Genomic DNA, 20,343 nt, shown 5'->3' with positions numbered 1-20,343 from the left:
AATACTGGAGAGGCTTCTCTGGCTTTGTGCCCAGAAGTGGCCTGTTGTGAAGATTAAGGTGGATAGAATCTCATAGACAGATAATGGTATTACAATAATAAAACCCCATTCACACTGTATTTACTCAAGAAAAAAAAGGGAAAAGAAAATTTCAATGCTAAATATAGGATTATACAACCCTCACCATTTATGTACAGTTAAGAACACAACTGAAGAAACATGTATAGATAGTAAAATATTTTAATTAAATATACAGGAGGTCATATCATACAAAATGTCTTTATTTTTTTTATCTTGTTTGCCAGCTGGGTGATTGGTAAACAGATGGCTACGGTATCAAAAACACTTTTAGGATGCACATTAATGGAAACAACGTGGAGGGAAAAAAAAGTGAAAATGCAACAAATAAAAAGAGTATCCTAATTCATAATTTGTAGTGTTCAGCCTAACATGAAACAGAGCAGAAAGAACACGGCTAGATCATGTAACCAACTTTTATACTGTTTTTTTTAAGTATTTACAGATTATAACAGTTTATATCATACCAACCACGCAGTACTATCTACAGTGCTATTTACAGAGAAAATAAGACAAGAGAGAAGGGCTGTCATGAATTGATCCCGTATCAATGTTCTGTACAGGAGCCAGCACTAATGCCAGCTTACCTAGACACAGCAATGTACAGTACTTAATCAAAAATGAATGTCTTTAAGTATTCAGTAAAACTCTACAAACAGACATTTACAGCTTTTTTTTTTTTTTTTTTTCCTTCTTTTGAAACACCAGACATGTTCACTGTGTATTTCGACTATCCTGGATCGCAATTATAGTGGTTGTAAAAGCCAGCGCAGGTGTTGTCTTTCCCACCTCAGGCTATGGAGCACGGTAGGCATACTTTATGGAGTCTGGTACCTTTTCATCACAGCTAGAAAACACATAGCACTCACATACCCTGCGGATGACAGACACCAGACCTGTGTCAATATCAACTGTCAGTAAATCTTGCAGGTTCTTGTATAATCGCTTGCCTAACAAAGTTAAGCTGAAGTAGACTTGTTGAAGCACAAATACTAAAGATTTGGTTAAAGTTGAACTGTTTAAAATTGTGTGCCTTACCCTTTAAGTTTGATGTCCCATAGCCAAGTGTGCCATGTTGTTTTTGAATGAGCGTGAGATAACAGTGACAGTAATATTGACTTTCCTACCCTGCTACAGAAGATTAACCTTAACAAGTGTAGTGCTAACTCTAATCCAAGACTGCGAAAGGCACAGATATTTGCAAAGCAGTAATATCCTAAGTGATGACATTCCTATCAAATCATAGTGAGTCTTTTTAGGGAGTGAAATAAAGAGTCTCTTTGCTCAAAATAAAAAAAAAATAAAGAGGAACTTTTCAAGTCAAAAAGAAAAAAAGATGAAATGCTGATTTTTTTCTTTCTTTCTTTCTTTCTTTCTTTTTTTTTTTGTGGTGAGCATTCCACAGCAGACGGCTGCTTCATTACGCTGGTTCTACAGACAAAAACAAGCCGCAACAGTCTACTCATCACAAAGAGTTTGGGGGATTAAATTACTTTCAATTTAGAAAGTACAAATGAAACCAGCTTTTCATTAACTCTCAACAAATAAACATTCATTATTTGTCAACAGACTGAGCATGAAAACTGGTTAAGCTGTATTTGAACTGAAATACTTAATGAATAAAAACCTGATGTGAGTAAAAAACATTAGTGATTCTACAGTACATCTGTCAAAACACAGCACCTCTGAATGATGAAACTATTCGTGTTGCACCACAGTGAATGTTAACGTCTATTCCAAGCAGTCTGGGTGGATTTACTGTGGTGCAAACAGGCAACAGAGTTCAGCGTGGAGACATGTAAACAAATACAACACCACTGGCTGCCTAAAGAATAATAATAATGAGCTACTGCTGAACAGTTTGCAATGATAATTGTACATCTAGTTATATAAAGAATTTCATTTTCATTGTGATGTTACCTGTAGTGTTTTTTAAGCAACAAGGTTTAGCCCTCGGATGCAGTAAACAAATGGCTTTTCTCTGTTGCCCTCCATTTTTCACACATCTGGAGCAACAACCTGACTCATGGTTACTGAGAGCGGCAATCTGGTCTGTGAGCACATACACGAGCATTGTGCAAATAGGGGTACAACAGCAAAAAAAACAACAAAAAAAGATACAGTAAGTGGTGATACAAATCGAGAACAGTGCAAAGTATATAAACAAAGGCATAGACAAATAAAAAAAAAAAAAGGAAATGGAATTTGCAGTCCATCTGACTGACGCATTTAACAAGTCTTTCATCAGCTCCAAGTTGAAATCAGTGTTTTTTTGTCCTGACTGAGCCACATTCCCCGAGCAAGAGAGACAAAAAGAAGCTGATACAGTTTCTGAAGATGAAAAAGGAGAATTAAAAAAAAAAAAAATGTTTTCTCTCCCTTTACAGTCTGGTGCTGGGATGTACCGAGGACAGCTGTGGTGGTGGGAGGGTCGAAAGAGGGTAGAGATGGTGCAATAGGTCTCCGTACAGTGCTGCACCACCAGGGTGCCTGTAGAAATGGTGCGGGCTGGGGCTGGAGGGCAGCAGCTGCCTGTGGAACATCACCGGGGGGAAGGGTAATGGGGGAACTAAGGGAGACACGGCTGACTGGCTTTTCAGGTACTGAAGACCTGGATGCTGCTGGAGTCTGTCCTGAGCACCTGCTGAGACCAGGCTGCCATGCGGGTACATGCCAGCATAGAGGGGTGCAGCATGGGGTGGGGGGAAAGTGGTTGTGGGGTGGCCCTCGGGGAGATGATTGTTAAGGTGAATGGCATGGGCAGGCTCAGCTGGTTTTAGCTCCTCTGGGTCACTGCGTCGGATTGTACCGGCAGGGTGGATTGGTGTCACCACACGTACTTTCCTTTCTGGGGCATCTTCACTCTCGGGCTCGACTAGGCTCCGCTTATTGGGTCGAATCGGGCTGGTGAGGGATAATTCACCTGAAGCTTTGGAGCTGGGAAATGTCTGTGATGACTCTACTGAGCTCTGCTTGGGAGGACAGATTGTCATAGGTGGAACTCTGCACGCTTTAGGATGGGAATCCAAACCCTGGTGCATGATGGAATAAGGGAGACTACAGAAGGTGGGCTTTGAAAAGGAGGAAACCCTCTGAGAGAGAGGTTTAGAAACTGTAAAGTCTCTGGGCTCATCTTCGGTCTCTCGGCTCTCTTCGCGTGTTTGAGTCCTATCACTGTAGTGAGATCTGTAGGCCAAGCCCTCTTGCTCCAGGCTGCCACAAACAAAGCCTTGGCTGCCCTCACGGTCTCTGGTGTAGTGCTCTCTCCGCTCTCCGCTGGCAAAGCCTACCAACCTCTCTTGATTTAGGCAGCTCTCAGTTTGTCTGTACAGACTATGAAGGTGAGGAGAGGAGTAGCAGTCCCCTGGGTAGCTCCTGGACTGAGCGGCTGGGCCCTGGAGTAGCTTCTCCCCATTGTTCTCAGCACCATCTTGGGTTTGGGGGAGGTAGGGCTGCCACGGTGCACTGACTTTAAGCTGAATTTGATGGCTTGTCCGGCAGCTATAAGTATCTGAAAGATCACCAGAAATGCTCCTTTCTGACTGGCCGTTGTTGGTTTGTTGGTGAGCCTTGCTGCTTTGGGCATGCTGGATCACTGATGGCCTGAAAATAGGTGCTACCTCTGGGATGTTGTCTGACCCACGTCTCTGTCCAATCACCTCCTCTTCACTCTTTTTCTTCTCTTTATCCCGTTCAGCCACTGATATGACAGGGAGTGAGGATGCAGTTGTGGGAGGTGGAGGCTGAAGGGGATGAGAAGAAAAGGTGAAAGAGTTGGATTCACATACTTGGGAGAGGAGCTTCTTTTTGGCCAGAGGAGACATAACTCCCTGGCTGGCTTTGCAGTAGGCAGCTGTCTGTCCGGAGCTCTGACTAGATTCCTTTTTAATGACTCCATAGTCATCTTTCTCTGGAAAGGAATCTGTGCTCAAATCTATACACTGTCCATCTGCCTGCTTACACATGGGCAGCACCTTCCCCACTCTCCCGCCATGATTTTCAATGAAGTCTTTGACCTTGGAGAAAGGCTCGGGCAGAGCAACATGTCCAGCAGGTTTATTCTGATCCCAGCGATGAGGAAGATAAGGATTTTTAGGAATAAAATGCCCTTCGGTTTGCTGCTCGCCGCTGAGTTTTGATTGAAGGGCTTCACTAACTGGCCTCCATTCAGGGTGGGGACCAGGGCCCATGTGGAGTGGGAGACCAGCATGTGGGGCTCTGCAGTCTGGTTCTTTGGGACAGAGTGAAGATGACTGCTCCACTGCCAACGACTCCTCCTTCTTCAGAGTAAGATGTAGCTCTTCCTCCTCTATTACAATTGGTTCTTCCTGCAGAGACACCTCCTTTTTTATGGCTGTGGAGAGCTCATAATTCTCTTCTTTCCCATTTGAGTCCTGCACATAGAAAAACGGCAGCTGTTAAAGTTTCTCAAAATAGAACAAAGAAAACAGTTATATATTTTCTTTTCATTTCACAAATTAAAAAATATTACACAATCAACACAAAGGGTCTGATGAGAATTTATGTAAAACCTGGAACTCAAATGGCAGTGAAAAGGAATCCTGATGATGCAGATGCTACAACTGACCTGTGAATGCTCTTGGCCTTTCACTGTCTCCCCTCTGTCTTTTTTACTCCCCGGTTGGAGATTGTTAGGGCCTTTTGGTTTCTTGGCCCCTACTCCTTTGGCTTTGGCTCCAGTTGCAGAGGCCTTTTCTTGGCTGCTCTCCTGCTTCCTCGGTTTGGCCAAGGGGAGGGGCTTGTCCTGCTCTCCTTTTATGTGCCTTTCATAAGGAAGGAGGAGCCTAAGGGAGAACACAGGCAATGGAGAGACAACCTGGTTATGTCATATAACATTTTTAATTGTTTAGTGATCAGTGATTGTACAATATCATCACACAAGCAAAATCCTATTTAAAGCAGACAATAGGGGGAAAACATACTATTTAACACTCTTTCATGAGATTTTAGGAGCATTTTAAAAGCAAGGCAAGGCTTTTTATTTCTGTGTAACAAAATATAAAAATATCCAAATATTTTATTTAGTAATACAGTTCCTAGAATAAGCCGCAGCCTTGCTGTGTGCATGTGGTGTATTATAGACCTTGTTCTAAAACCTCTTTGTTTTGATATCTGGAAAACATTAACAGTTCTATTGTAATTAAGCTAGGCTAGGGGAAATCCAGGCTCCAATTGGTGCCAGTGTGTGTGTGCGTGTATGTGCGTGTGTAAGAATGTGAATAATGAGTTATCCCCTGCTGAGACACATCACATTTGGTATTACTTTAACCTTGACAGAGCAGAATGAGTGTGTGGGTGTGTAAAGTTACTGTGGTTGGAAATGAAAAAAAAAAAATATCTGGAAGAATTGAAATCAAATGCTTTAGAGACCTTGCAGCATATAATATCTACTTCAATATACTAATATGATTAATGGCAGAAGCTCTTACAGTCATTAAATATTTTCAGATGGTAGTAATATGTTTTGAGTTTTTCACACAGGCGATAGTCGGCTATTCTCAAGCTTAATTAGGTTCATACTAAATGACAAAGAAGATTCTGTAGAATAAACATTAAATAATTTTTGAGTTGTGTTATTTCTCCTCTGAATATATCCCAAGTCAATTTTCCATATCTGATGTTGTAACTAATGGGAACATTAAGATCTGGATAACATAACAATACCCATGTGTAAAATAATGACATGAAGAAACCAACAAGGGAAACTTTTAGACTTTTATTGCTCAGGGAAGAAAATGGAAATTGGCACAAGACCAGAAATAAGAAACCCTGTGGGAGAGGAAACCAAGACAACTGAAAAACTACAACTCCACAAACTTCAATAAGCTCCTCTGAAAATCTTTACAGATTCTATGTCAGTTTTTTTCTAGAATAACAATCTGTGAAAGCCAGACAGAAACATGACTTTTTCAGTCATGAGAAAAAATTAGGTCTTCTCGTGTAACGACAAGAGGCGGTTGCACTATTCCTTTTAAGGGACATGGCGGTAAAACAAACAATGAATCAAGAGCTGTTTCGCCCACTCTTCAAAAGAGAGAGAGAGAGAGAGAGAAAGCCTCAGAGAGTTCAAGAGGCTCTGTGGGATTTTTTGTTATTTTTCCTCTGAACAAAAGTGCTGGCAGGGAAAGCGGTGAAACTACATTTCATACAGCTGGTCTGGCACCAGGCCCCAGGCCAAGAAAGGAAATGTACTATTAAATGTGACTTATTGAAGAGACAGAGAGCAAAGAGGTTGTGAAAGAGAGGAGGGATTGAGACCAAAAGCAGAAATAAAAAAGACAGAAAGTAAAAAAGAGAAGCAGCTTAATTCGAGCAAAGATTATTGTGACAAAATTATGATAAAATGTCTTGTTATGTCTCTTTAACTTTAAATGCCATTTATTATAAATGGAGACGTGCTTCTCAGGCCTTCATAAATCAGGCATTACAGCACACACACACACAAAAAGCTATTATAAGTATCTAACCATTATAAATTTGTAATTCCTTCAAACATGTACACATGTCCACCTCACACCCAGTCAAAAGGTCAGATAAACTGCATATATAGCAGGGTGTATTGTCGATTATCTGCATGATCTGTGGGAAAGAAATGGCTGACTTGCCCTGGGTCAGCTTTATGGAATGTCAATAAGGGGCTGGCGGGGAGGCGGGGGGCAAATAGTTTTAAATGGAAAGTCTAAGATGTTATGTTAGCCAGAAAAACAAAAATCTGTCTCAGGAAGTTCCTGTCATTGTCAGAATTATTTGCTTTGTTAACAAAAATAGGATCACTCATAACAGAATATGAAAAATAATAAAATTAATTTAAAAAAGTAAAAGTAATCAGCTAAATAATGACTTTTAAACATCAAACTTTTTATGTGTTGCTACCAACCCAGCCATAAATGATTGCTAAAGCTGCAGCCCCATTTTTAATCTTATATAAAAAGTCAAACCAAACAAAGAAAGTAAACCCATAATAAAGCTCTCAGTGCCACAAAGTGGCGTAATTTCAAGCAGTTCACATATAACTAAGTCATGATTGCGCAGATATGATATAATGAGCACCTGTGATACAATAGTACTATAAGTAGCAATTTCCTCTAAGACAGAGAAAGAGATGAGCTTGGCAGCCAATGAATTGGCTGAAAGAAAGCCAGATGTAGTTTGTAATTTGTGCCACTTGGGGGCGTATGCTGCACTGACAGATTCCAGGAACAAATTTCACCAAGGCAGGAGAGGCAACATTTTTATGAGGTCAATAAATACTTAACTTAGTCTCATGCCAATTTATCACCTGGCTTTTGTTTAAGCAGCCATTTTCCATGTTGAAAACAAGCAACTTAAACACGCAGGGAGGAGATTAAAAATTGAAAAGTCAAGAAATATAAAATGTGTGAAATAAAGTTAAAAATAAGAGTTTCTTTATATACATGTAATGCACTGGATGTGAGTGATCACTAGCAGTGTAATTCATGAAAGCACAACTAAGTAGATCAGAGTCTTTGAAATAATGGATTACACAAGCAGCACCTCCCCACAGAAAAAAAGACAACTTGGCAAAAACAAGGTGACTTTACCAGCAATGTGCTGCTCTCATCTGAGTTTTGTGTTACAGGAACAAGCAGCATGCTCAAACCCGAGGAATGCCTAAGTCACCAAATAAATGGAAAAAGCCTGTGGGCTGTTCTATTTCAACAATTTCCCTCCCATCTGAGCTGAAATTAATTTTAGCTGGTGTTGTGTTAAGATCATAAGAGCTGCTTCATGCATAAAAAAGGAAAATAAAAGAAACTAAAGAGCTGGTGGACAAGCCCCCAGAGTTGTAGAAAGATTTGGAGAAATAAAAACATAACTTAGTTTTACAAGGCTACAAGAAAAAGAGAATTAAATGAAAAAAAAAAGTCTAATTTTTATCAAATCCAAAATTATAATTAGTAACATCACAGTGACAATAAAACAAACCCCTTATAGATGGGAGAGGGAGACAAGGTGCCGGCTGTGGGATAAACAGACATTGTATCAAGTCCCTCTGCTTTGGATTCATGCCTCAAAGCTCTTCTTTTGTCTTGAAGCCAAACCACTTGAGGTGACCCTCATTCATGCAGTTAAAACAGGAGGGCAGTGCAGGAATGTATGAAAACTTAAGTCCTTTGTCAAGTCTGAAAATACCAGATTTAAAGTGACCTCTACTGTTCCCCCAGGGTTTGCTCTCATTAGCTGTGGCTGTTGTAGCTTGCAGTAAATGTTCGCCATAGCAGGTGTGAGCCAAAAGTACTAACTGTGTTAAAGAAATGTATACTATTCTGCATAAGGAATGCTCAGGTCTTTTAAGCACATGGACATTAATGCTCAAAAATATAGAGGTAACATTCCTTTTTACTGTCCTGAGGTATCAACTAGAATGTCATTAATTTAATTTGCTACACTGACTTATTAATCTCAGTAGAGTTGCAGAGAACAGATTTGTATACAGTTGATTGCCTGTCACTCATCAGTGATATAATTTATGATTTTTCATTGCCACAAGGGAAAATGTCAGACCTTTTGATTAAATCCACACATAAAAAAACATGATATTATGATTTGTTGTTTTACTGCTGGATAAAAAAGGAAGAAGGAATAAAAAGTTTTTTTTTTATCATTGAATGCTCAATGAAGCATTTGTCATGGAGAAACCATGTAGCTCTCAGAGGTTAAAATACTGCCTGCTATTTTAGTGTAAAGAACACGCAGCTCTTTGGCAGCATTCCCATAGTAGCTAAAGTCCAGGTTCAGTGGAAGAGTCACAGAGATACAAAGAATTTGGCTACGCTTTTGATCAGGACATGTAGAGACATTGTTTGTTAGATAGTGTTAAGGAATGCTGACAGACACCACACAACAGTGTTCTCATGTTGCAACTTTCCTTTCACCCTACTCTCTCTCTTATTCCCTTTATATTCACAGTTTTTTTTTTTTTTTTTTTTGCTTATTTATTCAAATCTGTCATTGTTGCTGTCTGTCTCCTGCTGTTTCTGACAGAGAGAACATGGAAGTGATATTCTCTCTACACTGCAATCCAATGATCCCCCTGTTTAAATACCGGACCCCAGAATAATTGAAATCTGTGTTTGGGCTGCATCATTAGAGAAGGCAAGATTAAGTGTAATGCAGCACATTTGATGTATCTGCAAAACAGCAAGGACAAAGCAGAGAGAGAGAGATGCTGACGAGAGCATGATTCTGAGAAATGTAGCAGGGTAAAATTTAGAAGAAATGAAAATCTATTTCTCTTTTCTCTCACCCAAATCTGAGCCATTCTATTATCATTTCTTTTGTAAAGACGGACTCAATGTTTCCTAACAATGTATTTTTACATCTAGAGAGCAGCTGTAGTGGATGCAGAGGAACATCGATACTAAGAGGAATGAATAAAGGCTGAATCAATAAAACATCTAGTCGACTAAAATTGGAACAGGCGTGCATCTGTCTTTAAAGAAACACATATCTGCATGATCTTAGCCAGAGAATATTTCACAAGCCTCAGACTCTATGTAGAGTACATCTGGCAAACATCAACTACTTTAAAGATGAAATGGTTTAATCCAAAACCCCTCATCTACACTATCTGCTATTGCCCAAAACCTCAGAGTTTTTAAATAGCAAATTATTCTAAATTGCTTCTCTGTTGCCATGGATACCCCCCCCCACACACACACACACACACCACCACCCCAATGCCAACCCTATTGTGCAATTACATTAGAGTGCCAAGGCATGGTGAGGTATTAAAAATCTGTAACAGGCAGAAATGAACGGAGATAGTGGAATGTGATGTTTCTGTAACAAGAGATCACGTAGAAAAGCAGGAAGATTAAATATGTAGGAGCTGTTAAAAGGCGCTGACCTGTATAATGAAAGAAACAGCATGAAGTGCAAGGCAGGGAACGGGAGAAAGGGAGAGTGGGGAGACTAGAAAGGAGGGTGGTGTGGGGGGGGGGCACAGAGAAAATGGCACAGCACAGAAGCAAAAGGCAGTCTATTTCAAGGTTATTGATGCCATCTTTTTCATGACCTCATTTTTAATTCAGAGCGCTGGGCCCTGACAGCTAATCTCGGGAAACGGTTTAAATAAATATCATTAAAGCTTCCCTGTAGCTGCAGCGGCAGACCTTGCCTTGGACATTTCTACATTGATTTTTCCCAGCGCACTAATGAACGGTGCTCTGTGACTAAACAACAGTAACTTTGAAAATGACAATTAGCTGAGGTTATCTCCTGTTCAATTCCAGCTATGCAACTCCATTTCTACTAGTGATTACTGGCTGCTCCTGGACAGCATAAATATAGTGATTATGCCCTTGGCTCCATCTTTCACAATAACATCTCCTAGGAAACCATTTTATGTGATTTTACCATTAGGCCTATAAAGGGATAATGTGTATAATTTAAAACAAGAGCTGAATGCTTGTAGATATTCACAGTCTTTAACTCAAATAACACCAAGACAGCCAAGAATATCCATTTAATTGAAAGCAATTATGTACTCAGATATTGTTTTTCTTTTCTTTTTTTTTACTAGCTGGATATTTTATTTCTAGCTCTACTATACTTTGCCCTGCTGAGACAAATCAGATATGATCCTCCAGAGAGAAGTACAAAACATAGGTGTTGTTCCAGTTTGTGCACTGTACATTCTTGCTTGTGAATTATATTTTTGTAGCACATTGACTAATGATTAAAGGTGGAAACAAAGACGCCTCTGGGGAGCAAACACACACTTCAGCGAGCCTACAAACAGCCTCATTCATCATGCGAAGAGAATGGTCGTGTTTGCTGAGTTAATACATTGGAGCTAATTGCCCTCCAAGCAGCCCAAACACCAAGGCTCAGCTAAAATGATTCCCCTGAATGGAAACTTGCTCAGCTCCAGTTGATCTCTCTCTCTCCTCACACACATACCCCGTCACCCCCACCATCACCCCTCTCTTGTACACCTTCTCTCTCTCTGTCAGCCTGATATTCACTGCAGTGTGTGGATATTATTGCTTTGTATTGATTCAGCATTATTTTTTCTCAGCTGCTTCACGGTGGCTGGAGAGGGAAAGGCCAGCGCAGCAGCGGTCACACCTCAGCACTTCCCCACGTGAATTTGTCAGACTCTGCCTTCATACAACCCTATTTACACCTTACAGTCTAATAAACAATATAGCTTTTCATATCTGGCCTCAGTAATTTATAGACTTCACAAAACAAGAATAAATACTGACTTTTGCAGGAACAAAAACATTTTTAACCAGGTATTTATAGCCACATCTATTGTTGGCATGAATATTGTATTCCTGTTTGAAGGCCACTTTACATTTAGAATCACATCACAACATGCTGAATAAAACACTTTTACACGCCTATGGTTTTGCAAATTTCCTGGAAATGCTCCTGCGGCTGGGCTTGGGAATATGCTTACAGCATGCAATCTTGTCTCAATCTGAAAGTGCCCGGCTCCCTCATATGGCACTGCTGGCATCTTTGCTGTATTACTGACAGGTGTATATGTCTGCCCGAGCTGTGCCGATGCATGAACCTGCAGCAGCCAGAGAGACGTGCAGAGGGTTGCCAGCCCTGAGGAATGACCTGCTTGACGTGTGACTGGTTATCTCTTGCTGGGAAGATCGTATTTGGCATTTGTTTAACCTTGGTAAAGTGGCTGCGTTGTGTGTATGTTTGTGAGTGTGTGGGTGAGGAAGTTTGTGCAAGCAGCACTGCATAATACCCATACAACTCCCTCAGGATCATATCCATATGCTTGCTTTGGTTTGGTAATACCATCTGAGTGATTATAATGTGGAGGTTCAAAATGCTGCAGTATCTGACTGAATGATTAAATGAATACATTAAACTGGTGTTTTCATTTTAGCTTACAGCTTTGTGTGTTTGTAATGCATACATATTAGAAAGCACAGTAACTGTATATATATGTACCCATGTAGGTCACTTAATAATTTAAAACTGTTGTTATTTTCAGTCTTTTAATCCTCTTTGGTTTGCTTGTAAAACAGAATGAGGAGAGATTACAGCATAATTGGTTTCATAGTGTAACACAAATGATCAATTAATCCCAAGAAAATAACTGAGTCTCATCTCAGTGTGAATTGATTTAGCTTTACAAGGAAAGTATTTTTTAATGCAATTATAACTACATGCAATAACATCCCGCTGAGTAATATGAAGCACTGTTCTTCATGTTTTTAAGTGCACTGACTTCCCTTGAATAAGATCAATATTTGTCTTGTGGTGCTGAATAAAGTATTGTGAAATTGTATTGGATGCAGCTGTGAGGGAGTTATTCACTTCAGGCAATGCAAACCGTGTCCATGCATAGCAATAATATGTCAAATATGACTATCTAGAAATATTAACTCACCTCTCATAGTGTCTCCGCGTACATGTGGCGGCACTTGTGCTGCTCGGGTTGCCGCCCAATTCATCATATACATGCTTCCACTGTCGGCGCACTGTGATCTGGAGGAACGGATGAGAGATAAGACAAAGAGAAAATGAAAGCGAGTCTAAATGAATAAAGACTTAGGACAATTGGAAAAATATGAGTGCAAAAAAAAACAAAGTGGTTGACATCATTTCAAGGTTTTAGGGAGTTACTAAGTCATGATGTTCCAGTTATTGAATTCTCAACACTCAGTTCTCTAACACAATAAGCTCAGTTAACATCATGCAGTCAGTTGTTCCTGCTATAACCCCTTATCCCATAACAGATGGGAATAACGGACAGGCTCCAACACAAAACAGAAAAATCCAGTCTGCCACTGAGCTAACAAAGCCTCAACATGAAACATGAGATAATCAGCTGCAGATATGAGGGTTTTAAAAGGATATGAGCCCCGATTATATGAGCTGTATCCTGTTTATGGCCTGATGTGACTGTCTATTTTGACGACATTATACAGCAAGTTAATGAAGAAGCAAGTATGAGCAATGCACTTGATGACTTAACATCAAACATTGAGAGTACTTTGGAAACATGTCACACATGAATAGTGAATGAATAAATGGCAGGTAAGGCTGCCAACTTAAATGCCTCATACGCCCTTGTTTCTGACTCACTCTGGTGTGCACTTGCATGCAGTATACTGTAAATGTGCACACTCGTGGGTATGTATGTGCATTACACTTCATCTCCAACGTGGGAAAAAATGAGCGATTTATCCAATTTCCTTCTGCCCAGTGCAGAACAGAGGAACATGTGTTTTCCACACCAAGGGGGTTTTGAAACAACAGCGCCATTTCTGCTAAAAGTGGCTCTGAGCAATACTTTCTTCTTGGGAAAATAGTGACTGACCTCAAGGGGCCAAAGGAGAGTAGACAAAGAAAAGACAGGAAGGAAAGAAGGGAGGCAGGTAGAGGACAGCATCAGAAGAAGGGATCAGTTAAAATAAGAGGAGGGGAGGATAAATATCAGAAGGAGTGCAACAAAAAGGGGCAGATGGAAGAAAAAGGGGAGGGTCCTTAATGAAAGAGAGGGGAATATATTGCCACATATGTGAATACTTACCAACTCATATCCTCCGAGTTTCTGAGCCGCTTGAAACATAGTCCAAAGGTTGACTGTGGGAGACAAAGGACAAACAAGGCAGTTAGAAACTCTGGGAAAAGACTTGAGCTGAAACAAATAACGTCATATACAGTCATTACACCAGAGGGAAGGAGAGGAATATTTTGATCCCCTTAGTCAAGAAAAGCTGTCATAACAGAATGTGAAGATACGCAATTATAAGTGAACATGTACTCACTATGCAGTATTTTCTAATTGGAATATCATTACACGGTACATTAACACAGCTAGCTAGCTAATTAGCTAGCAAAAGAAAAATAGCTAGATAGTATGGTAGACTAGGTTGATAGCAAGGTAGGTAGGTGGACGGACGGACAGACAGACAGACAGACAGACAGACAGACAGACAGATAGATAGATAGATAGATAGATAGATAGATAGATAGATAGATAGATAGATAGATAGATAGATAGATAGATAGATAGATAGATAGATAGATAGATAGATAGATAGATAGATAGATAGATAGATAGATAGGCTGTTTAGTTGGTGAAATGAAGTGTTTAAGAATTTTAGACAAAAGGGTGCTGCCCTTCAGCTGAAAGAGTGCAAATAAACACTGAGTAACTGTACAAACAACACAGTGTGATAAAATAAAGCATATTTCACATCCTGACAAAACCATTTGTTAACCTTCAGCTGCAGCCTGCAGGTATGAATGAAAACCAATTCAAGCTTCAAACGCTTGGCAATATGCTCAAACTTCTGTTTGAACTAATGCAAATTCATTTGCATTGATTTCCCAATGCAAATACCTCATGACAGGCCATATCAAAATACGTGTCTTGTGTAACATTTTTTTTTCTAAAAATAGTCATGTAAGCTTTCAAAAAGGCTTCAAATGGCCGCCTCTCTGTGAAAGAAAATATTTCCCACAAACAAAGAACCATGAGTTCATTGGGGGACTTTCTGTGCCAATGACATTTGTATTTGCTTTCTGTAACATCATTGTTTAACATTTTTATATGAAGGCCTATAAATAAGAAAAGGAGGCCTCGCCTGGGGAGAAATCCATCAAAATTCAATCTGTGCGTACACAAAGCCTTGCATTTGTCAAAATGACATTTTCCTATCTTCGCATTTGACAGCATTGATTTTTTCCTTCCCTCCTCTCTGCGACCGTTGTCAATGCACGGGTGGAATAACAAAGGGAGCTGGGTAGGTTTTTCTGTTTGAACTGAGCACGCTGGCACATTGTGCTTTCAGACTGTGGAAACAGAAAGATGGTCTATTTAACTAGCTTGTTATGCGTCGACTGTAATTACCACAATCGCACGCTGGATTGGGACAGGGCAGAACACATAAAGGAAATGAGAGAACATGCCTTTTCTTAGATGTCTTGTCATTAGTAATTTCTTTTCTTAATTCCCCTCTGTTTGGCAGGGGCAATTATCACTGAGATAAGGATGACAAAACAGCAACACAATGCAGCCTCAATGACACACCGATGGCATGGCAATTAGACAACAAGGCTGAAAGAGGGAGACAAATTGGACCTGATGTTCACAATCACTTGCTGATGTCCAAGCGCTGAAGCACACATCTGAAACTGCCACACACAGATACGCACACACTTACTGATTAATCTAGTAGATCAAGGACATTCAGAATACACAATATAACAACTACAACTGTTGTCCTGATCCTTCTCAATCCACAGCAACAATCTTTTCTTTTTTAACGCCTCTTCTGCAGCCATACAACTTAAAAGGGAGCAGCTGCTGAACAAAGTCAATAATAACCAAGTGAGGAAAAAATAGAAGGACACTGAGGTACAAGAATAAACTGCTGCCCCACTTATTAGTCATGTTCTGTGATTCAAGTACTAGTGTGCATTCAGCCTTTTAGACAGTCGAGGACTGTTAAATGAAGTCATCACATAAAGAAGATACTGACAAAAAAAGGTGCTAGGACTGAAATAATTACTTCATGCAAAAAAATCTGCAACTATATTTAGAAATGTTTCCATAATGTATTTACACAGGAAAAAAAAAGAGAAAAATATGAAGCATTGTGTGGCTCTAGCTTGTGTGGACACGAAGATTTATTTCTCCGCACTGTGAATAAACAAGTCGTGTGAAGATGTCATGTTGGACTCTGAAATCTGTGAACATATTCTCACTATTTTTCTATTCTATGAATAAATCACTGACAAATAGAGAGAAGACGACTGCAGTTTGATATAAGGAATCGTAAGTTTCAACCCTAGGTGTTAATGATAGAGCAACTGTTTATTTTCCACATCTGATCCCCCCTTTTTCGCTGGTTTTCAGGAAAACTGGTCTCAGATCAGCACCTCTGCTCTAAGATACTTAATGCAATGAACATTGGGAGTGTTGAACCAATAAAAATATCAATTTTACAAAGTTTACAATATGTTGTGAGCCAAATGAAGTAAAAGCAGACTGACTGAATGGGTTTTATATCATTTTGCTGGGATGTAAAGAAACAAAATTGCAGCTAGAAGATGATAGAGAATATAGAGCCTTTTTTTTGTTTTTGAAAGGAATCAAATGGATATTTTTGCAGCCCAGCCAACAAAGCATGGGTAAGTCTGGTAAATCATTCAACCATCTGTTGCTTTGTTGAACTCGAGAGAACTTCATAAAAAAGATTAATACTCAAATACAACCAAAATAACATAATTTCAATTTCCATTACAGGAAAGTGGGTTCTTTGATCCTTTAATGCATTTGTACTGAGCTAAAGGGAAGAATATGAAAACGGCGGCTGATTACATCTAAGGGTTTGTATTAATTATGATGTATTTTTCTTTTTTCCCTCCTCTTTACATGTGCTGATGTGTGCTCGCTGCCAAGGACGGAGTTTAAACAGCATGATTTCACTATTTAATGAGGGCCTTGCTTATGATGTGTCTGGTTTTGAGATTCAAAGCATGCACTGTATGTAAAACAGTTGGTGCACAGACCTCGACTTTATTCTGAGCTCAAACAGAGAAATGCCAACTTAAAGTAAAGCGTGTTGGACATATAATTCTCCTGCCGTCTTTCTCTTTCTCTCTCTCTCTCTCTCTCTCTCTCTCCCACAACCACAACAACCTATTTAAACTACAACATGTCGGCAGCCAAGATAACAGGACTGTCAAAATACTGCGGTGAGGTTAGCAGAGTCGAGACGACCACAGCTTACCTTTATGTAATAGTTTAGAGTAATGAGTTTTACCATGCCATAAACTGTCACTGGTACATTCAATCGACATCTCCTTCCTACTCCTGCTTCTCGTTAATTTGCTGGAGTTGTCGTGTTACATTCTGATCTGAATGGCTAAATCTTTTTTGGTTCCTTTGACATGAATTCAAATGTGAGTTCCATCTTTGAATAAAGACTCAAAAAGCACTAAATTAATAAAAAAAAAAACACACACACACACATAGTTTGAGATGAGAGCCCACTTTCTCGTGTGTCTTGCCTCAAGATCAAACATCTCAAATAAACACACTTTCAGTTTCAAGAGACCAGAGTGCTCCCTTTATGATGTTTGTGTGCGTGTTTCTCTACTTTGCTCCGCACACTCCGAGTGCAAGCTTAGCATCCGACCTATATTACAGATCTTTCATCTCGAGCAGACGTGTTTCCCATACATGTGATGTTCTTTAACACTGTTAAAGGACGTTCTTGGTCTTCACAGGAAACCCCTTTGACAAGTGTGAAAAGATATTTTTCTACTCATATGAAAGATAGGCAAAATGTGCTCTGACAGGAAGCCTCCCGAGTCTTTTACAGACTGCTGGATGCAGTGCTTCCCCAACAAGAAAGTTATTTTTTCTAGTTTATTATTACCGCAAACTGATTGTTTTTTTTTTTTTTTTTTGTTTCAACAGCTGTAGAGTTTTTTGAGATTTTTGCCAATATGCCTGTAGTAACTGGCAGCCATTCCCATTTCCTCCCTTAAGACTCATATTCTGGATGGAGAGGACAAAATCTGCCTGACATGACTGAAAAACGGATACTTGCTTCTCATTTGATCACACCACGTGGGCAGTACAGTTAACATGCAGTTAGTGATGCTAATTAAAATCCACACACAGGGTTTTTACCTGCCTGTTTACCATCTTCAGTGACTTAGCTTCACTCTGATATTTAAACAGTGATTTTAAAAATATTCTTTTGTTTCTTTTCTCCAAGCTATGAGATATTTTAGGTTTGAAATAATGTGTTTGCTTCGACAGGTGTTTTTTTTTTTTCTAACTGTTTTTAATCTCCTCTCAGCTTGCTAACCTTCCCCACCGGCAATGTTATGACCTAAATTTTCCAAATAACCCCAATAAAATCTACCCACACAAACTTTACTTCTGCATCTACAGTAGAATGCTCCTTTGTTGAAATGTTGTGTATGAGCAAAAAACAGAATATGTCGTGCTACTCACTCTGTTTGAAGCCAAGGAAGGGGATCCTCTCTATGGGCGTGTCTCTTTCTTTCATGTACTTGTAGAGCGCCACTAAGAAAGCCTGCTCCTCTGCTCGGTTCTCCTCTGATGCTTCGTCCTCTTTCTTCTCCTCCCTTCTCTCGCTCCTCTCCTCCTTCTCCTTTCCTCTGTCCTTCTCCTCAGTGGAAGATTTCTTATTGAGGCCGGTGGTCTTTTGTTTGGCTGGGGTGGTTATTTTTCCATTGGGTACCGTTTTGCAGTTGGGTTTGACCTGCAGAGACGGAGCACACAGAGGAAAACTGAAACCTTAACGAGAGCGTTATTCAGACGAGGTCAGGCAGATTGAATAAGATGAGTTTGGGTTTAAGCGCAAACAAATATTCTTAGTGTCCACAGAGGGAGCCGCTCATTGATTATCAATGGTGCAGCTTGTCTTGTCATCACAGATTAGGCACAGATAAGTTTGACTCAAGCTTTGAGAGAAATGCTACTATTGATTCAACAGTGCAAGGTCACGGGAATAACAGCTGGGAAGGTCTTTTAAGGAAGATATTTCCATCACTTTAAATTTCATAACGTGTCTGGCAATTTACAGATTATAGAAAAATACAATGTAAAGAAACAGTGATGTTTCTAGCACAGATATAGTGTTCAGGTGTCTTCTTTAACTAATATGATCTAAGGAGCAGTTGAGTGATTCTTCTGTATTTAAAATACTGCTTCCTGCTGAAACTATAGAGCTAAAAAAAAAAAAAAAAGATAAACATCTTGTTCTACCGTGGGATCCTGTTGTGTTTGTTTAAAATACCATTATGGGTTAGGAGGCAGACAGACAAATAGAGTGCTGCTAAAAAAAATGCTATCAGGCTAATCAATCAACTACAAAATGAATCAGATGAAAACAAATTTTATTGTCTTCAAAACAAACACAAATACCAAGCATTTCCTACATAGAACTTGTCACTGTCACTCCACCTAAGTTTAATTATGTCACCCCTTTGTGTAACATTTGGCCTCTACAGTCACATGTTTTCTCTGCGTGCACAGATTGTTACACTACACTACACCGCTGCTGTGTAGGTCACATTGTATTGGTTGGAGAAGTAAAATGCAGCAAGCTTGTTTTGCAACTGGAGATAACAAACGATGACCTGGAAAGCTGTTGGTTAGCAACACAAGTTAAGCCTTTAGGGCAAAGCTAGTGCACAAATATTACTGCATAATACTCCTAATATGATGTACTTTTCTTTGTTGACAAACTTTTATAAGTGCTGCCCCTCACACTAGGTGAAATATATGCATAATTAACTTATATACATGTTGCTTTTCAAAGAGATCTTTTTTTCTCTCTTAGCCTGTGGTGCTGCAGTAATGTGAGACCCCCCCCCCCGGATCAGTAAAGGTTTGTCCCATATTTTTCTTTTCTTTTTTTTTTGTCCTTATATATATATATATATATATATGACTCATGAAATCTCACCTTGGTTGTGGTTTTGCTCTCTGGGCTGGAGGGGTCTTGTGCTGCCACAGCTGTTGAGCTCTGGCTTGACCCTGATGAGCCCTGACCCTGAGCCTGACCCTGGGAGTCCCTCCGCTGAGAGATGGACAGCTTCTTCTTTCGAGGTCGCCCCTTCAGGTTGGGAGCTGAGGAAGAGGACACAGTGAATGAGATTCATCCATTTAGGCTAGAAATGTGTCAACTCATGCGGCAGTGAGTGATTTTCACCTCCTTGTAGGCAACATGTAATGTTTTTACTTGAATATAATATATTTTACAACACTAAATTGAAATGAATTTCCTGCCAGGCAATGTTGACTTTTAGCTGAAAAGAACGGAGGCTATGACAGGAACATTTACAACCAGGGAAAGGAATTTCACAGGCCCGCTAGCCTGTAGCTAATTATTTCTAAACTGGATTAGTGCAACATTGTGCTGAATGGGGTAACAGCCTGCCAAATTGTTCCAATGTGCTAGTAAACATGATCCTCAAGTTCCCTCTGAGCCTAAAAGAGAAACTGCATTTAAATTCTGACAGATGTATTTTTAAGGCTGCAGATGAGAGCGTCAAAGCAGTCAAGTAGTTAGTGAAATACTACAAATGACAGACACTGGTTGACCAACAAACCCACAAAAGGGAAGAGAAATATTTTAAACAGATGCTTCAAAAACTCAAAGCTTGTGTGTGTTTCTTATTTCAGAATATATATATTTTTTTCTTATCATCTAATCATAAAAAAATTAGGCGCACTTCAGAAGCACT

At 39.7% G+C, this 20,343-nt stretch overlaps 1 protein-coding gene across 1 annotated transcript in view; it reads right to left on the bottom strand.

Annotated features, from left to right (window-relative positions):
• Window positions 1-226: 226 nt before the first annotated feature.
• Window positions 227-20,343, bottom strand: part of arid5b (AT-rich interaction domain 5B) — a 72,810-nt gene continuing 52,693 nt past the window's right edge. The window contains exons 5-10 of the mRNA XM_042010363.1: window positions 19,563-19,726; window positions 18,083-18,353; window positions 13,634-13,686; window positions 12,488-12,585; window positions 4,667-4,883; window positions 227-4,472 (exon numbers count right to left, since the gene is read on the bottom strand). Of these exons, the coding sequence (XP_041866297.1) occupies window positions 2,460-4,472; window positions 4,667-4,883; window positions 12,488-12,585; window positions 13,634-13,686; window positions 18,083-18,353; window positions 19,563-19,726 (2,816 nt within the window). The 3' untranslated portion in view covers window positions 227-2,459. The remainder of the gene's footprint in view (window positions 4,473-4,666; window positions 4,884-12,487; window positions 12,586-13,633; window positions 13,687-18,082; window positions 18,354-19,562; window positions 19,727-20,343) is intronic.

The sequence above is a fragment of the Melanotaenia boesemani genome, chromosome 16 (genome assembly GCF_017639745.1).
Source record: "Melanotaenia boesemani isolate fMelBoe1 chromosome 16, fMelBoe1.pri, whole genome shotgun sequence".
Classification (NCBI taxonomy): domain Eukaryota; kingdom Metazoa; phylum Chordata; class Actinopteri; order Atheriniformes; family Melanotaeniidae; genus Melanotaenia; species Melanotaenia boesemani.
This window is presented reverse-complemented; position numbering and strand designations above follow the sequence as displayed.